At 37.5% G+C, this 17500-nt stretch overlaps 1 protein-coding gene across 5 annotated transcripts in view; it reads right to left on the bottom strand.

Moving 5' to 3' along the window:
• Positions 1-17500, bottom strand: part of LOC143027629 (dual 3',5'-cyclic-AMP and -GMP phosphodiesterase 11A-like) — a 184854-nt gene that overhangs the window by 1944 nt on the left and 165410 nt on the right. For all 5 annotated transcript variants that reach the window (XM_076189012.1, XM_076189013.1, XM_076189014.1 and 2 more), the window contains exons 12-19: positions 10976-11026; positions 9477-9623; positions 8828-8935; positions 7313-7422; positions 5238-5328; positions 3543-3643; positions 3170-3310; positions 1633-1792 (exon numbers count right to left, since the gene is read on the bottom strand). In XM_076189012.1, coding sequence (XP_076045127.1) covers positions 1633-1792; positions 3170-3310; positions 3543-3643; positions 5238-5328; positions 7313-7422; positions 8828-8935; positions 9477-9623; positions 10976-11026 — 909 coding nt within the window. The remainder of the gene's footprint in view (positions 1-1632; positions 1793-3169; positions 3311-3542; positions 3644-5237; positions 5329-7312; positions 7423-8827; positions 8936-9476; positions 9624-10975; positions 11027-17500) is intronic.

Here is a 17500-nt window from a genome sequence, read left to right as displayed (position 1 = left end):
TGCAACACTTCTCGGGTAGAAGGCAATGCAGTAAGACACAGCACTGCCCGACAGTCAGAGCTAGTTTATTCACACCTCTTCAATTTACGTTTCTTATCGACTCAAAAAATTTCCAGAGTAAGCAAAGAGAGAATTCTTATTGGGCACTTTCGTCTTATATCTACAATCTTTACCACTCAGGTATATGCTTGTCTTGGCTGTCAGATGCTTTGGAGGACTCAGTTGACCTATCGTGACCCAGGTTTGAACTAAAGTTTGGCCCAACGTGGCTAAAGTCATGGACGAGAATGATCTGTTCATTACAGATCGATACTGTTATAAGAGGAGTAGAGGGAAACGTACAAGTAGATCAAGAGTTTTTTTTTTTTTTTTTTTTTTTTATTTTTTTTTTTTACTATTATCGCACAGTTGGGCTTCTTCAGCCTATACTTCCTCAGTCTATGCTTCATTCTTTGCATATAACACGCAATTGTAACTTACAACTCCATACGAATATAGATGCCTCCTGAAGTGAGGAAGTAATAGTAGTTTCACGCGTGAAAAAAACATGCACTATATCAATGTTATCAGTTATAGAATGGCTATCCATTGGTGATCAGTAGAATACTAGACAGATCTATGACCAAAAGGGAACAAGTTGACAAAGTCGTTGTCTCTAACGACGGGTTGTTTATATTTTGTTTCAAATTGTGGAGTTTCGTTCTCATTTGGCTTACAGTAATTAATCTACTCGTATCCAGTAAAAACGTCGGCTATTTTATTGCTCCAACGCAAATATTTTCATGATGCTCGTTAAAATATAGTAAGAAATATGAGACATCTCGTACATCTGTTCTCGAACCTCTACACACACACACACACACACACACACACACACACACACACACACACACACACACACACACACACACACACACACACACACACACACACACACACACACACACACACACACACACACACACACACACACACACACACACACACACACACACACACACACACACACACACACACACACACACACACACACACACACACATATATGTATACACACACACACATTCACTCACTCGGTGGCGCAGTTGGTAGAGTCCCAGACTGCCACTACAGCGGTCCGGATTCGAATCCTGCCCAGGGCTGAAAACAATTTCAGTATCGCCGCGCTTTGAGTCGTTACTCCAACTCTCGTGGGTGGGGAAGTGTGTGTGTGTGTGCACGTGTAAGGTCAAAGCATTACCCATGAATTGGTCATACGAGCTCTGAGCACTCTTCCGGGAGGGAAACAGCTGTCGATCACGAGTCTAACACGTGATCCAAAAGACCAAAGTGAATCACACACACAGACACACACACACACACATTATCATCATCATTGTTATTGTTACTGTCGGTGCTTTAGTTATTATTATTATTACTATTGTTATTATCATTATTATTGTTGTTGTTGATTTTGTTTATGTTGTTGTTGTCGTTGTTGTTGCTGTTGTATTGTATTGTCGTTGTTGTTTTTGTTGTTGTCGTTGTTATTGTTATTATTGTTGTTGTTATTATTGTTATTGTTATTATTGTTATCATTGTTATTGTCATTGTTGTCGTTGTTATTGTTATTTTTTTTTAAAGGAGACTCACCTCATAGAGCGGTAGACATATGTTCTTGATCCAGCGCATTTGGAGGAGAGGCAGTTCGTGTTTTCGATCTCGGTCCATAAGAGCCGGCGGAGTAATCTTTAGTTTCGACTTCTCGAGGTCACCTTGGTCGAAAAACTCCGAAGTCACCAGTTCGGCCACCCTGTGAGGGAGGAAGCGAAATTAGATGGTTTCTCGTAAACTTTGAGAAGGTACACATGAATTGTGTGCGAAATATCTCATAGATAGACAGACTAATGGACAGATAGATAGATAGACAAAACGAGGGAAAAACAGAAATGGTAATTAAAAAAGAATTATGAACGACTAGGGGAGGATTTTTTTTTATTTTTACTTAAACCCCACTAACAAAGTGGTTTACTATATATATTCTTTTTGGCGAAGGCCATACAATTCTGTTCAGGCATGAAGAATCAGTCCTGACCATGTTTGTGTCTGATGTAGCCTTTGAACTGAATAGGACAGTCTGATGATGAAATAAGATCCCATAAGGCACGTGAAAGAAGAGGGATGGTCATTCAGATCAAGGGTTTTTTGTTATGGAGCTCCTGATCTACCCCGTTCATGGCGAAATCCCACCAAAGTCGTGAACACTTCATCTTACTATTGTTCTCATTCAACTACGATACAAATGGGCTCCCATAAGGTACATGAAAGAAGAGGGATGGTCATTCAGATCAAGAGTTCTCTCTTATGGAGTTCCTGATCCACCTTGTTCTTGGCGAAATCCCACCAAAGTCGTGAACACTTCATCTTACTTTTGTTGTTATTCTGACTGATCCTCTAAGATCTCATTCAACTACGATACAAACGGGCTCCCATAAGGTACATGAAAGAAGAGGGATGGTCATTCAGATCAAGAGTTCTCTCGTATGGAGTTCCTGATCCACCTTGTTCTAGGCGAAATCCCACCAAAGTCGTAAACGCCTCATCTTACTTTTATTGTCATTCTGACTGATGCTCTGGGATCTCATTCACTTAAGATACAAACGGGCTCTTGATCACTTGAAACTCTTTTATTGCAAGTATCCTGTGTAGGTAAATGAGATTATATAGTATTGGGTAAAATGTAATCTAGCAAAGGATTTGTCGTAGCGAATAGACTGTCATTATTGTCACATGATATTTCTTATGTGATCCTTGATCCTTGGGAGTACCTCCATGATGAAATAAAAACGGCTGGCAATAGCCAGAAAAGTATAAAAAAACACACTACTAAACGATAGATTAGATCAAGAGGAGGCAGTGACGAATATAGCGCTTCGTGATTGGCTGTCTCAGCGGGCCAATCAGGACGCAGCGCTATACGCTCGTACACCCCCTTGAGCCATAAGGCGGGTTTATAATCTCTGTATGTTTCTAGTATGCTCATTCCTTTGAGAAAGTCGTTAGACGAAAAGTCAGGAATAAAGCTTCATTTACCGTGGTCTATACAAAATATAAAGGTAATAATCCATAATCCAAATGTGTTTGGACGTGGTTTTTGGGTCAGCGAGGGCAACGTGGGTCATGACCTGACCTTCTTTGGATGTCCCAAGGCTTAGTGGAAGCTGCAATGTCACAGGCCGTCATCATAAGGGACCGTAGCATCTCACGGTGCTCCTCCCTTTCGAAGTCGTAGTCACTTTCCGTCAGGAGAGGCACAAAGCGTGAGCGAACCCTAGGGGAGGAAACCAATCAAAACTTGACATCCGAACTTCATAAAGGTCTCCAGTATCTACATAAAATCGCCTAGGAGTGAAAATAACATATTCATGGTTTGATTTGTCTTTGAAAGGGTTAAATTTCCACATGAAAGAAGGATAACTCTTTCTCCTTAACTCCTTCGGCTAGGTGATACTTTTTAGGCACTTTGTTCTGGCTAAAGATGAGGGGAGCTAAGGGGAACTTACTGAAAGTAGACGGTGAGGTCGGTGGCAAGGATGCATTGCTTCAGGGTGTTCATCACGACGGAGTACTCGGTGGAGGACAGATTTCGAAGTATGTTGAGGCTCTGAAAGGTAACGTACACCCAATTATTTCTGAACCCATAGAGATGTACATCTTAACTGTGTAAGATTCCCTGTGCGCTGTCGGCGTAATCGGAAGCGTGCTGGTCTCGCACTTGTTAAGTTGTGGGTTAGAAACCTGCATCACTTTTCGATTCCCAGCAGTGATTGTTACCTGCCCCAGCTGTCCCCAAAAACAAATAGGGCAAAGGTGACGACTTCAGTCACAGGTACGCGCTTGCTGGCACAGGATCCTTGCTACCCAAGATCCCCTCACGTTAATCACTCTTAAGATATTGAGGTTCTAAAACATAACTGAAGGTACAGAAGAGTATCTCTAAACTGGTTAAAATCGTGTCAGAGGTGATGTTGAGATCCCGTATGACTTTGTAGATAAGTTTGATTGGAACGCAGAGATGTAATCTGTAAAGTGAATGAAATCATGTGGCCTTAATCAGAAAGAAAATGTTGAGGTTTTAATGTGTGTGGTCTAAATTAACTCATGAACACACAAAGATTTCTGTAAACTGAACTATCTGTCGTTAATAAACGAATAAAAGGAATTAATTAACGCTATACCGAGTCCTTCACCGTTAGATATAATGAAATATTTGAAGAGAACAATTGATTTTCATAGATTAATCAAAATCATATTTCAAACTATCCTTAGAATTATCATTCTAGTGCCCAGAGAACCGTCACGAAGTTAAATAAAACAATTTGGGATTAAAACAAATGTTTTTAATTTCCCAATGACGACGGTTAAGGCTTTGTCAAAATAGTTCACTTGATTTGACTTGTTGGTTGGGATACTTTTCAGAAGATGGCTTATTCAAAATTTTCTGATAAATTGTTCCTCTATGATGAATAAAGTCGTCAGTTGCATATTACAATTATCTATGAATCATTTGATTGTATACTTACCCCTCAAAAGGATAATAGAATATAAAGGTTCGATTTGTAAAGCTGAGTACAAAAGAATGTTTATGGATTGCGTTCTGTTACAGAAAATAAACTTTTCTATCATTGGAGTACGATATTGCGACATTGGGTGGAGTCACAAATGTGGTAAAGTAGAATCTTAATGAGGATATCGGAAATGAGAGATTATAAGCTAAAAACAGTCTTCTTTTCTGAATGATAATGAATTTCCAGTCATAAAGAAATACCGCTTGATAATGATCCATAGAGATGTGCAAAAGAATGGTGGCTATCATGAATAAGAACACAATCTAGATAATGAAACAGAGAATGATTAATAGTATATAGTCATAAAGGGAAACACATGTTTAGGGAGGTGGGGTGTACAGCATGATATCAAACCTGAATCTAATAATACGAGCACATACTAGAGACTTTAGTGCATCCAGAATGTAACAATTGTACCTCTGGAGTAGGTATCATATAGATCTCAAGGAAAAATACGGTTTTGAAATGCAGTACAATGATAAGATTCAAAGTTTTCTGTAGCCAAAATGAAACATATCTCTACAAGATAAGAATAAAACGAGTATAGTGCATTTAGGAGACTGGAGAAGTTCTAGGTTTTAGGTTCTACAAGATAAGAATAAAGCGAAATTCTAGGTTTAGTAAACTTACGTCTGAACTAAGTATCATGACGGCGTGGTTGAAGTGATGATGTTCCATTGTGTTCTGCGTTCCGTAGAGCAACGCCAAAGCCGAACCCGTCCTGAACAAAAAAGAACAGTTTACATTGAACAAAGACTGCCTTTATGGGTCGGTAAGATGTGAGATTATTCGTATTGAGAGGGTACTTCACATCCTTCATGATTTCCCTGACATATCTCTTCTTATCAGTCGTCAAAAAAAAAAAAAAGTTTACATTGTCTGAACAATGACTGCTTCTAAGGGTCGGGAAGGTGTGAGGTTATTCGTATGGAAAGGGTACTTTACATCCTCCATAATTTCCATGACATATCTCTCCTTATTAATCGTCACGAAAACTCAGACCCATAATTTTAAAGTCCTGAATTGATCCAGAGGCCTACTGGGTCTACCAGCAATATTATGTCTATATTATATATTCTATATGTCTATATGTCTATATATTATGTCTATATTCTATATTCTAGATTTTACACGAATTTTCAATATAATAACCACAAGTATTTGTGTGGTCCTAAAGAACTCAGCTATTTGATAATTCCTGTAGCCCAGTAGGATTCTCGTTTGCTACAAATTCAGAATTAGTACATCAAGTCCATCGGTGTGGCTTGTGTCCCTGGAACCGGGAACTAGCAATCCTCAACCTTCTACATTTTGCAAACTTTAAGAGCAGAAAGCTTTTAGTGTTCTTGCTTCCACAGAATCATCCAAAATAACATATATATTCTGTGACAGGCACTGGTTGAGTATATTGCCAAGCTTGACAAAGAATATATCCTTGTCCTTGAGTCCATGTACATCCGCAGGAGCGTATATTGCAATAAAAGATGAGGCACTGAGTGAGCTTCAATCTCACAGGTATTCTACGCTAATCAACAGGAGTAGCGCGTATAACATCAGGATGCACTTGCCTAGCTATGCCTATAGCATAGCTAGACAAGAAATAGGCAAGAATTGGTTTACTAACAGGGTGGTCGACGAATGGAATAAACTTGGTAACCATGTAGTAAGCGCTGGAACTATCAGTTGTTTTAAGAAACGATTAGACAACTTTATGGATGGGGATGACAGGTGGTGATGGATAAGGAGTTCCCTAGTGTAGGCCTTATGGTTTCTTGCAGTCTCATTCATTCTTATGTTCTTATAGCATCACCCTTCCCCTGTCATCTCTGTGAGGTAGACCATATTGCTGATAACTTATCAATAGTAGGTGTTGCTGGTTTCACCTGGTTTCACCCCTACTCTGTATTCTAGCCTCAGAGAGAGCCACTATATTCATTTTAGGCCTCCTGAACCTATCCGATAAAAAATTGTCAATGTCCTGGGAAAAGAAAGAAGGAATAATTCTGGAAGTCGTGCAGAGATCCAATAGAGGAGCGTTTCCCAACCTTGTCCGACCGTAGCACCCCATGTTGTCATGTCTGAGCAGTCCAGCACCCCTATCTTGTTATTAGAAGGACAAAAGAAAGTGAAGTGTAATGCTTGGTTCTTGATTACTTAGAACTGAAACAGATTGACAATATTGTTTGTAGAGGTAATAAGAACACCCTAGAAAAATAAAACAGCATGGAAAAATTCAAATATGCACAAATGGGTAATCAATGATACATATATCAATGTGATTTTTGTGTTCGTCACTTCTCAGTACACCCTATAATTGATTTCAGCACCCCAGGTTGGGAACATAAGAACCTAAGAACCTAAGAATGAAGGAGACTGCAAGAAACCATAAGGCCTACACTAGGCACCTCCGTATCCATCACCACCTCTCCTCCCCATCCATAAAGTTGTCTAATCGTTTCTTAAAACAACTGAGAGTTTCAGCGCTTACTACATGATTACTAAGTCTATTCCATTCGCTGCACTAGAGGTTCATCCCGGACCTGACTCGAAGAGCTCCGTTTTCTTTACTCCAGCGGCACACGTGGCGGGCTTAGCGAACCTGTCGGGGATGGGTTGCGACTCCATCCCTACAGGAAGCACCATGTCTGGATTCCTTGTACATAACCACAGAGATTCACTCTTCCGAGCCAAAAAACTGAACTTACTTTTCTTGAAAAGCGTTGTTCGTTCCCCGGTGGTCCAGGTCGTGGCAAAGGCATCCCACGAACATGGCCAGACACTCCAGCTCCGAGAAGGTCTCCTTCATGTTGCATGTCTGCATCAGGAAGAACGAATTAACTCGTGTACTACGAAGAGTAATATACGGTGGTATACTAAAAAAAAAATCTTATATAAATCTTTGGAAGGGAAATATTTATATAAGGATTTTTTTTCATTAAGAATAACACCGTAAGATTCTTACAGTGGTATTCTTAAAGAAATAATTCCTTATTTAAATATTTCCTTTCCAAGAACTTATAAAATATTTATATAAGAAACTATTTTCTTTTTTAAGAATACCACCGTAAGATTCTTACAGTGGTGATCTTAAAAAATAATTCCTTATTTAAATATTTCCCTCCCAAGGATTTATAAAATATTTATATAAGGAACTATTTTCTTTTTTAAGAATACAACCCATAGTACCATGATGACAGTAATGATTGAAAAAAAATTCTATATATGGCGTGTGAGTTCTTTCACAACAAAGAGAACAAACCAAACTCGATTAAAAAACAAATCAATTAAACATTCCCGTATCAAGGGAACTTCTCCTAATATTCTATTTAACTATCTGTGATCCCGTTAGCACTAATGGAATTAAACTTATCTCGATTAAAATGTAGGTTGTCGTGTTGAGAGGATTAATCTACTGCTAAGGACGTTAAGTATTGCTAGAGTCGAACGAAATCGTCCGATGTTATTTGGAACAAAACAACAAATGTGATCACTCAACCAACAAGGAAGTCATCGTCTCCTTAAGGATATTTGTTTGTTAAACGAGATGAAATGTTTGCCATTCACCTGAATACAACTATTAAAGTGACTCGTTAGTTCTACAAAGGATATTTCTCTGGAATGAATAAAAGTCAATTGCTGTCTGCTTGAAAGAATGTATAACACAAGACACAGCCAAACAATTAATCAAGATGAGCTTAACCCATTTTCTGTTAATGGGTTTATCCTTGGCTAAACAAAACCGTCTAGTGAGACCCAGAATTAAAACTCGCCACAACGTGGGAAGTGAAAAACCCCTGTTAGGTCAAGTCCCGTCAGCTGGGACAAGCCGCTGGGTTTTGTAGGCCGACGTTTGGGTCGCCTCCCCGCCTGGACAGGGTTGTCGGGAACCAATGCAAGAACCAGGCAGCGGGTTCCCGTTACCGAACTCACGACCAACTGCTCATGAATTCGACACGGTATCCACTGGGATACTGATCGTCCCAGGCAGCCAGAATAATGACATTAATTGTAAGAAATAGTGAAGTTATTTTTTGAGTTCTATAGCCCGCAAGGCTCGGACTATATAAGTAGTACAAAAAATTTCATCGATGTTATTTCTGAAGAAGCCCTGCTGGGCGAAACGTAGAATATATTGGACTCCCATACTCTGCGTTTGGCCTCTTCCCTACAAAGTTATTTTTTTTTTATTTATTCATTTTTATTTTTTTTTCTTAACTTACCACGAGGAGAGAAAACATCACTTGGGCGACATTGAAGGCATGACGCCAGTTGTGGTAAGGGACATTTCGATAATTCCTCTTGACGGTCAGAATCCATCGCAGAAGCGTCTGCAATAAATAAATAAATAAATAAATAAATAAATAAAAAGATATATAAATAAATAAATAAATAAAAATATATGAAATAATAAATACATAAATAAGTAAATAAAAATGAATACTAAATAATAAATAATGAATGATAAATAAAATAATAATAAATAATAAATAATGAATAATGAATAAATAATGAAAAACAATAAACAGTAAACAATAGATAATAGATAATATATAATAGATAATAGATAATAAATATATAGATAAATGAATAAATAAATTAGGAAAAAATAATAAGGAATAAATAAAATAATACAGCGACAGATGGTACATAGGTGAATACTTATCAATGAAAAAATAAATTAACAAAATGAAAACTTGTGTACATGAATAAGAAGAACAATAACAAATCTTTGCTATAATGTCATTACGATCGATTTTCATGGAGGAATTAACTGTTTCCTATTTATTTGCTATGGCAACAGACTTAATAAATAGAGAGAGAGAGAGAGAGAGAGAGCAAGCAAGCGAACCTGAGCTAGATGCCACTCACTTCTCTGTCGATGCGGAGTCTGCTGGCGAGGCCCAAATCTTTGAACATGCCGACCGCAGCCACGGCCATCTGGTCGCCGCTGAGGCAGAAGTCGTCGAAGGTGAGAGAACCGAGCCTCCACTCCACCGTCTCCGGGATTTGGACGTTCTGAAGAGAGATGGACTCGTGTTATTGTTTGTGGGGGTTGTGGAAAGGAAATCTTTGGAGCTGTGGTTTTCATACACATATACACATACATAAACACACGCGCGCGCGCACACATACACATACACACACACACATACACACACACACACACACACACACACACACACACACACACACACACACACACACACACACACACACACACACACACACACTCACACACACACACTCACACACACACATATATATATATATATATATATATATATATATATATATATATATATATATATATATATATATGTGTGTGTGTGTGTGTGTGTGTGTGTGTGTGTGTGTGTGTGTGTGTGTGTGTGTTATATGTTCGTGTATCTGTCGTTTGATCAACATGTGCAGTTTTCTAAGAGTTTACGTGATTGGAAAAAAAAAAGACAAGGGATCTAAGCATCAACTCTTAGCAAATGAGCGCCATTGGCTTAAATCCTGGTGGGAACTCTCTGAATTATCCCAGAATACATCATATCTGTTTAAAACTTCTTTATAGAGTAAATCTCTTACAGTGTAAAATAATTTCCTAAAACAAATTTGTATTCAAAGCAGCAGGAATGAATTTTGTGTATTTGCATAAATCTGGGATAATGTTAGAAAGATTTGGAGACTCTTAATTGTATAGGAAGTTTAAATCCTCTTAACTGGCTTTGTTGTATATTAGTTTGTAACTTCGATGTATAGATTACATTTAAGTATTACAAATGTATATTCATTTTTCCTTTAATTATTTGTATAATTTCATATTTCACCATTGATTTCATGTGCTCTTTTTGTTGTTGTCTATTACAGTATATATAAATACATGAATAGATAGGTAAATAGATAGATAGTGTGTGAATTTTTGACAGATGAACTAGCTCTAGTACTGGGACTCGAACCCTTGCCTGTGAGACTGGTTACCACAAAACAATGACTCTCCCATTGTGCTTCTGTACCATGCATTTTTATACACCTTGCATAGTACAATGGTAGCGCCATTGCCCACCCAGTCGCACAGCCAGTGGTTCGAGTTACAGTGGTAGAGCTAGTTAATGTATATATAGGCAGATAGATAGATATGTATACTAATAAGAACACGGGTACGTGTGTTCATTTATGCAAAGTAGACCACTTGGAAAAAGAAACTAATGTAGCAGAGCGCTTTCGTATATTACATATTCAGTGCACTGAAGATGTAATATACGAAAGCGCTCTGCTTCGTTAGTTTCTTTTTCCAAGTGGTCTACTTTGCATAGGTATGTATATGAAGAGATAGGTAGATAGATGTATTGATTCCTATACTGTATATCTATATCACTTACCTTTAACTTGTCAACATCCGTGTCGCTTGCAGCCGTGTGATAGGAAAGTACCTGTAAAGGAATTGGAAGTCTTAGTTTGGGACGTAGAATCAACTCCTTATTTGGCATGTCAAACAACCTCTCTTAGTAACGATGGGCCTCCTTTAAGATATTGTTCTAGAGAACATCTCATGATTTCATTCATCAGAAGAGCAGGACTTGCATTTATGGATTTAAATTGGGCATATTTAGATTTAAGAAGGAAATAGGAAAGAATTGGTTTACTAATAGGGTGGTCAATAAGTGGAATAGACTTAGTAACCATGTTGTGAGCGCTGAAACTATCAGTCATTTTAAGAAACGGCTAGACAATTTTATGGTTTGGGATGACAGGTGATAACAGACGCGGAACTGCCTAGTGTAGGCCTTATGGTCTCTTGCAGTCTCCTTCATTCTTATGTTCTTATAAGCCTCTTGCTGAAGAGGTTTAAAGAGGAAATGTTAACAGCTCTTTTTAACGTCTTTTGTGTGGAAAGATACTAATTGTTTTGTTTTGGCTAAATTTTTTGCAAAAAGATACTATTTGTTTTATTTTGGCTAACATTTTTGTGCAAAAAGATACTAATTGTTTTATTTTGGCTAACATTTTTGTGCAAAAAGATACTAATTGTTTTATTTTGGTTAATATTTGTGCGAAAAGATACTAATTGTTGTATTTTGGCTAGCATCTTTTGTGTGAAAAGATACTTTTTGTTTTATTTTGGCTAATATTTGTGCGAAAAGATACTAATTGTTGTATTTTGGCTAACATCTTTTGTGTGAAAAGATACTAACTGTTTTATTTTGGCTAACATTTGTGAATTTCATTCAGCGTGGCGAGAAAGAAAGGCCTCGGGTTATGAAACCACTTAGGTCCCAAGAAGTTCAAACTTGCTGACGCCATGCTATTCTATTGTGCCGCACAGCATTCTTCCGTTAACCAAAGGACTTAAAGATAAACGCTGAATTTAGAAATAGCAGATCCTGTACATGAAATCATCTTGGTCTAGAATAGAATTGAAAACCAACAATCGTTATGAAACTAACCAAAGGACTTAAAGATAAACGCTGAATTTAGAAATAGCAGATCCTGTACATGAAATCATCTTGGTCTAGAATAGAATTGAAAACCAACAATCGTTATGAAACCAATTAAGGCCCAAGAACTTCAAACTTGCTGACGCCATGCTATTCTATTGTGCCGCACAGCATTCTTTCGTTAACCAGAGGACTTAAAGATAAACGCTGAATCTAAAAATAGCAGATCCTGCACATGAAATCATCTTCGTCTAGAATAGAATTGAAAACCAACAATCGTTATGAAACCAATTAAGGCCCAAGAAGTTCAAACTTGCTGACGCCATGGTATTCTATTGAGCCGCACAGAATTCTTCCGCTAACCAGAGGACTTAAAGATAAACGCTGAATTTAGAAATAACAGGTCCTGTACATGAAGTCATCTTGGTCTAGAATAGAACTGAAAAGGGTTGTTATCAAAGATAAAGCGATAAGTGAGAGTTCTTCAAACAAGAAATCCTACAGACAGCGAAATGACACTGAATGCTGTTGATCATGTTGATCATAATAGAATACATAAAGGAGCTACATCCTAGAAAAAGGTTCATTAATTAGCTCTTTTTCGCATAGATTGTTTAATGAGATTGTTAATTATCATCGGCTAGAAACTGCTTAATTAAGATAGGCTATAACTCTCCTTTGCTACCGTGAGTTTGACGCAGATATGAATAGAATTGATTGCCAGAATAAAAGAAGAATTTGCTGCTTAGTGTCGAATGTCTTCATTGAGATAAGCTGCAGCCCTTTTCTTAATGAGGGGTTTAATGAAGATGAATAAAGTATCTTGGTGTTTTTTTCTTATGTGGTTTAACGTCATAAAAATCCTCCTATCAGAAGGCTAGGACGGTGCCCCTTACAGAGGACTTTATAGCGTGGAATCTTGCCCTTGATTCAACTTCGCCGGTGGCAGGATTCGAACCACCGTCTCCTCGACCTTCGCCGCAAGTAACGACGCCCTAACCCGCTCAGCCAGCGAGCTTCCAGGTGGCAATAAGAATAAAAGGAGAAATGTCATCGAGGACAGAGGCTGTTGAAGAAAGACTCATAGAGTCTCCTGTTTGTAGGAATAAAATTTTGAGTGTTTGCACAAACTGTGTAAAGTGAGATTTCCTCAGCCTAGTCGAAACACTATGTAAATAGTGTATATGTTATTATTTGTCTGTTTGATTCTCATTTATTATTAGTTATATGTCAATTTATTATTATTTACTATTTACCTGTTTGTTTATTATTTAACTATACCTATGCATTTATCTATGTATTTTATTTGTTATTTACATTATTATAGTTTTTATTTATTCATTTATTATTATGATTTTTTTCGCATCCGACCTAGATATGGACCAAGAGGTCTGCTGTCGGCATGCTCCGCCTTTGTAATCCTTTGTAATCTAGTATCAGAAGGCTTCACTCAGCTGCTGCATGACTGAAAAGTATCGATTAAACCTTTTCTGTCAATTCTAAAACCTTAAAGTTATCTCAAGATCAAAAACTTTTACCTAGATAGGTATTTTTGAGACATCTTCCTTAAACTTTTCTGTCCTACATCTACAGCTAAGTATGGTGATAGATTTTAAATCTTAAAAATATCTTAAAGACATTTTTTTTAGTCATTTATCACTCTTTCTGTATTAAGGTCTCCTTACAGCTGTATAGGATGTCCTGGAGTTCAGAACAAAATTCTAAAAAAAAAAAAAAAAGAAAAAAAAAAATCCCTCTTGTCTCAAAAGGTTAAGCACAGCGTTTTCTTTTATGTAAACGTTTTCTGTTGCGCTCACATGCGCCTTTGGGAACAGGAGTTGGTGCCACACTTGAGTGGATATATTGCTTTATTTCTCCAGTTGCAAGAACAATAAAAGTGAATCATGGATGCCCCTGACTATTTGCAAGGTGATATTGATAGCGTAGGGATAAAGTTGCTTGTCTTTATAGCAGTTTGATTTCCAGAAAGCATTATATATATATATATATATATATATATATATATATATATATATATATATATATATATGTTTATATATATATAATATGTATATGTGTATATGTATATATGTATATATGTACATGTATATATGTATACTGTATATGTACATGTATATATGTATATATGTACATGTATATATGTATATGTATGTATGTATATATATGTATGTATGTATATATATGTATGTATGTGTATATATGTATGTGTATATATGTATGTATGTGTATATATGTATGTATGTGTATATATGTATGTATGTGTATATATGTATGTATGTGTATATATGTATGTATGTGTATGTATATGTATGTGTATATATGTATGTGTATATGTATGTATGCATGTATAAGTATGTATGTATATATATGTATATATGTATATATATGTATATATACATATATAGGATAGAGAGTAGAGATTATAGTATGGTGGAGGAGGGTTATGGTGCTAAAATAATATATTTACTTTGCCTTTGGAACGGTTATAAAAATGGGCCAGTGCCGCCATCTATCAAGCTCATTTACATAATATTTGTTATCCCGGTTCCTTCACCAAAAAATCTTCAAGAATTATGTGAATTAAACAGCCTCCCCACAATTAACTTGGGCGATAACCCCGACTTCTCTGCCCTACTAGTCATTCACTTCTCCCACACCCCCCTTCTATCCCCACCATCACAACCACCCCCCTCCCGCCTCGAACACCAACACCACGACCCCTCCCCCTCCCCCTCCTGCTCCACCACTTCCTCTCCCCGTCACCTCCACTCCCCACTCCTCCCCCGATCCCACCTCCACACCAACCCCCTCAACCACCCTCACCTCCCACGGCGGTACCAGGACACGGCAGCCACCTCCACCCCTCCCCTTCCTCCCTTCCTCCCCAATCCTCTCCTAACAGACTCAACCTCTCCTACCAAAGACAATGACCAGAAATACGACGCCCCTAAACGAACCCCAACACACATCAAAACCTACACAACCACAGGGTATCCGTTTCCAACCAACGCCATCCACCAAGACGTGCTTAAACAAATCGAAAAACACGTATACGAAATCGAAGACTACAACGACCCAGACACACAAAGACTACTCAATGGTTGGAAACTAAACAAATTTACCCCCAAACACAATTCAAAGTCATCGGCAAGGCACAATTTGACAAGCTTCCCCCAACACACAAACACACTCTGACTAGCTCACACAAACCAACACACGACGAAAAGACAGGAGGATCAATAAACACACGCAAAGATACAACCATGCCCAGCATCCTTACCATTACACAACATCTTAGCTTGGCGGCCGAGACGCTTTGAGCTTAATAACACATACAAGCACACTAACGCACATGGGTGTTCTACGGATCATCCGATCAGAATTCCCGGATACCGCATATACACGAAAAATACATATGCAGAAACACACGCCGGCATCAGCATATCAGTACATACACACATGAAACATACACTCGTTGACAACTTTTTCCCCGACACACTAGCTACCACCACCTGTATCGGGGTGGCCAATGAAACCGTTTATAAAAATGAAAAAAATAATAATGAGCGCGTTGTCGCTTCGTAACCTAGATCACCACTGGCTCTTAGCGACGCGACCACGCCAGACTTGGCGGGTAAACATACACGCTCAAACTGAACACTTTGTTCTTACAATAATATATAGAATATATAATAATAAACATATACGTTTAAATGAACACTTGGTTCTCACAATAGTATATAAAAGGTATAATAATAAATAAACAATATTAAAATTACGTATGTACAACACACAAAGAATATTCTATGCCACCACTACACACCGACACAACACTGGGCTCCACCATCATTGCCACTACTTTCATTCCTCCTAGAAGAAACTTTTTTCTATACCTGGATAAGACGCGCTACACTCAACCATTCCACGTACATTTCCAGCGATTTAAACGCACGATATGGAACACTGGAACACTCAGCTTCTAATCCCCTCGGCAGAGAGCTGGATTACTTGATCAGTAATCTAGCCATAAGTGTGTTGGGACCTGAGTTCCCATATTCATTAGAGAACCTAACACAGACACTACACCGGACATATTTCTTGTAAATAAACACGCAGCACACAACCATTACATCAAACCTGGCACACAAACAACTAGCGACCATGTACCCGTAATTTTGACCATATATATTTATATATATATATATATATATATATATATATATATATATATATATATATATATATATATATATATAATACATATACCCATTACATTACGATATTCATACAAAAAAGCTTGCTGGGACAGATGCACATACCACCTCCAATAAACCCGACCACTTGACATGGAAGGAGCTGAGAAGGCGGACATCGACCTTGTCATCACACACACACAATAAGCTATAATCACGGCAGCCAACTTTACCATTCCAAAAATAGCGTACAGAACACTCGACCACCCCCCAATAAACTACCGAACACACCGTCTCCTCATTCAAGCCAGACGTATACATGAATACATGGCACAACATAGACGCTGTCCTCAGCACACACGACAACTCAATCAAATTAGGCAAATGTTACGTGAACATTACACTACACAAGTAGTCCTAAGCTGGCAACAACAAATTAACCACATTCTTCAGCGCCTCCTCCTCCAAAGCACCTTGGGTGATCTCACCCATAAGTTGAAAGATGATGATTAGAAGTTCTTTCTTAACCCTGCTCAGGTAAAGCTTTTTTGAGGAAACACCTCAGGTAAAGCGGGGTCTGACAGACCCCAAACACAAAAAGTACAATAAAAATACTGTCACTGCATTTAGTGACATAGAAATCAAAACATATGTACTTCAACTTATCTTCTTCCATTTACATACTTAAAAGTGAATATAATTGTTAGAAATATCTTTAAATGAAAATAAAAAAAAGAAAGAAAAAAAATGATGAAAAATAAGGTATTGCTGAATTTAGAGGGTACTTGACTAAAAACAGGAAATGTGAAGCGGTTGGTCATCATCATTTTGTATAGACCAATGTCCCAACTATTTTTAAAGAAAAAACAGAGCTACAACAAATGAATTATAAATGTGTTTAAAAAAAAACATAAAATCTGAAAAAATCGGAGGTAATTTTTTTTTCCCAAACACAAAAAAATACAAAAGAATATTTCTACTGTATTTAGTGTCATAGAAATCAAAACATATGTACTTCAACTTATCTTCTTCCATTTACATGCTTGAAAGTGACTATAATTGTTAGAAATATTTTTTTAATGAAAAAAAAAAAAAATTAAAAATAAGGTATTGCTGACTTTAGAAGGTACTTGACTGAAAACAGGAAACGTGAAACGGTTGGTCATTATCATTTTGTAGAGACCAATATCCCAACTATCTTAGGAAAAGTAGAGCCACAACAAATGAATAATAAATGTGTTTCATAAACCATAAA

This window comes from Oratosquilla oratoria, chromosome 8 (genome assembly GCF_046742065.1).
Source record: "Oratosquilla oratoria isolate Oo_2021 chromosome 8, ASM4674206v1, whole genome shotgun sequence".
NCBI classification, from domain to species: domain Eukaryota; kingdom Metazoa; phylum Arthropoda; class Malacostraca; order Stomatopoda; family Squillidae; genus Oratosquilla; species Oratosquilla oratoria.
This window is presented reverse-complemented; position numbering and strand designations above follow the sequence as displayed.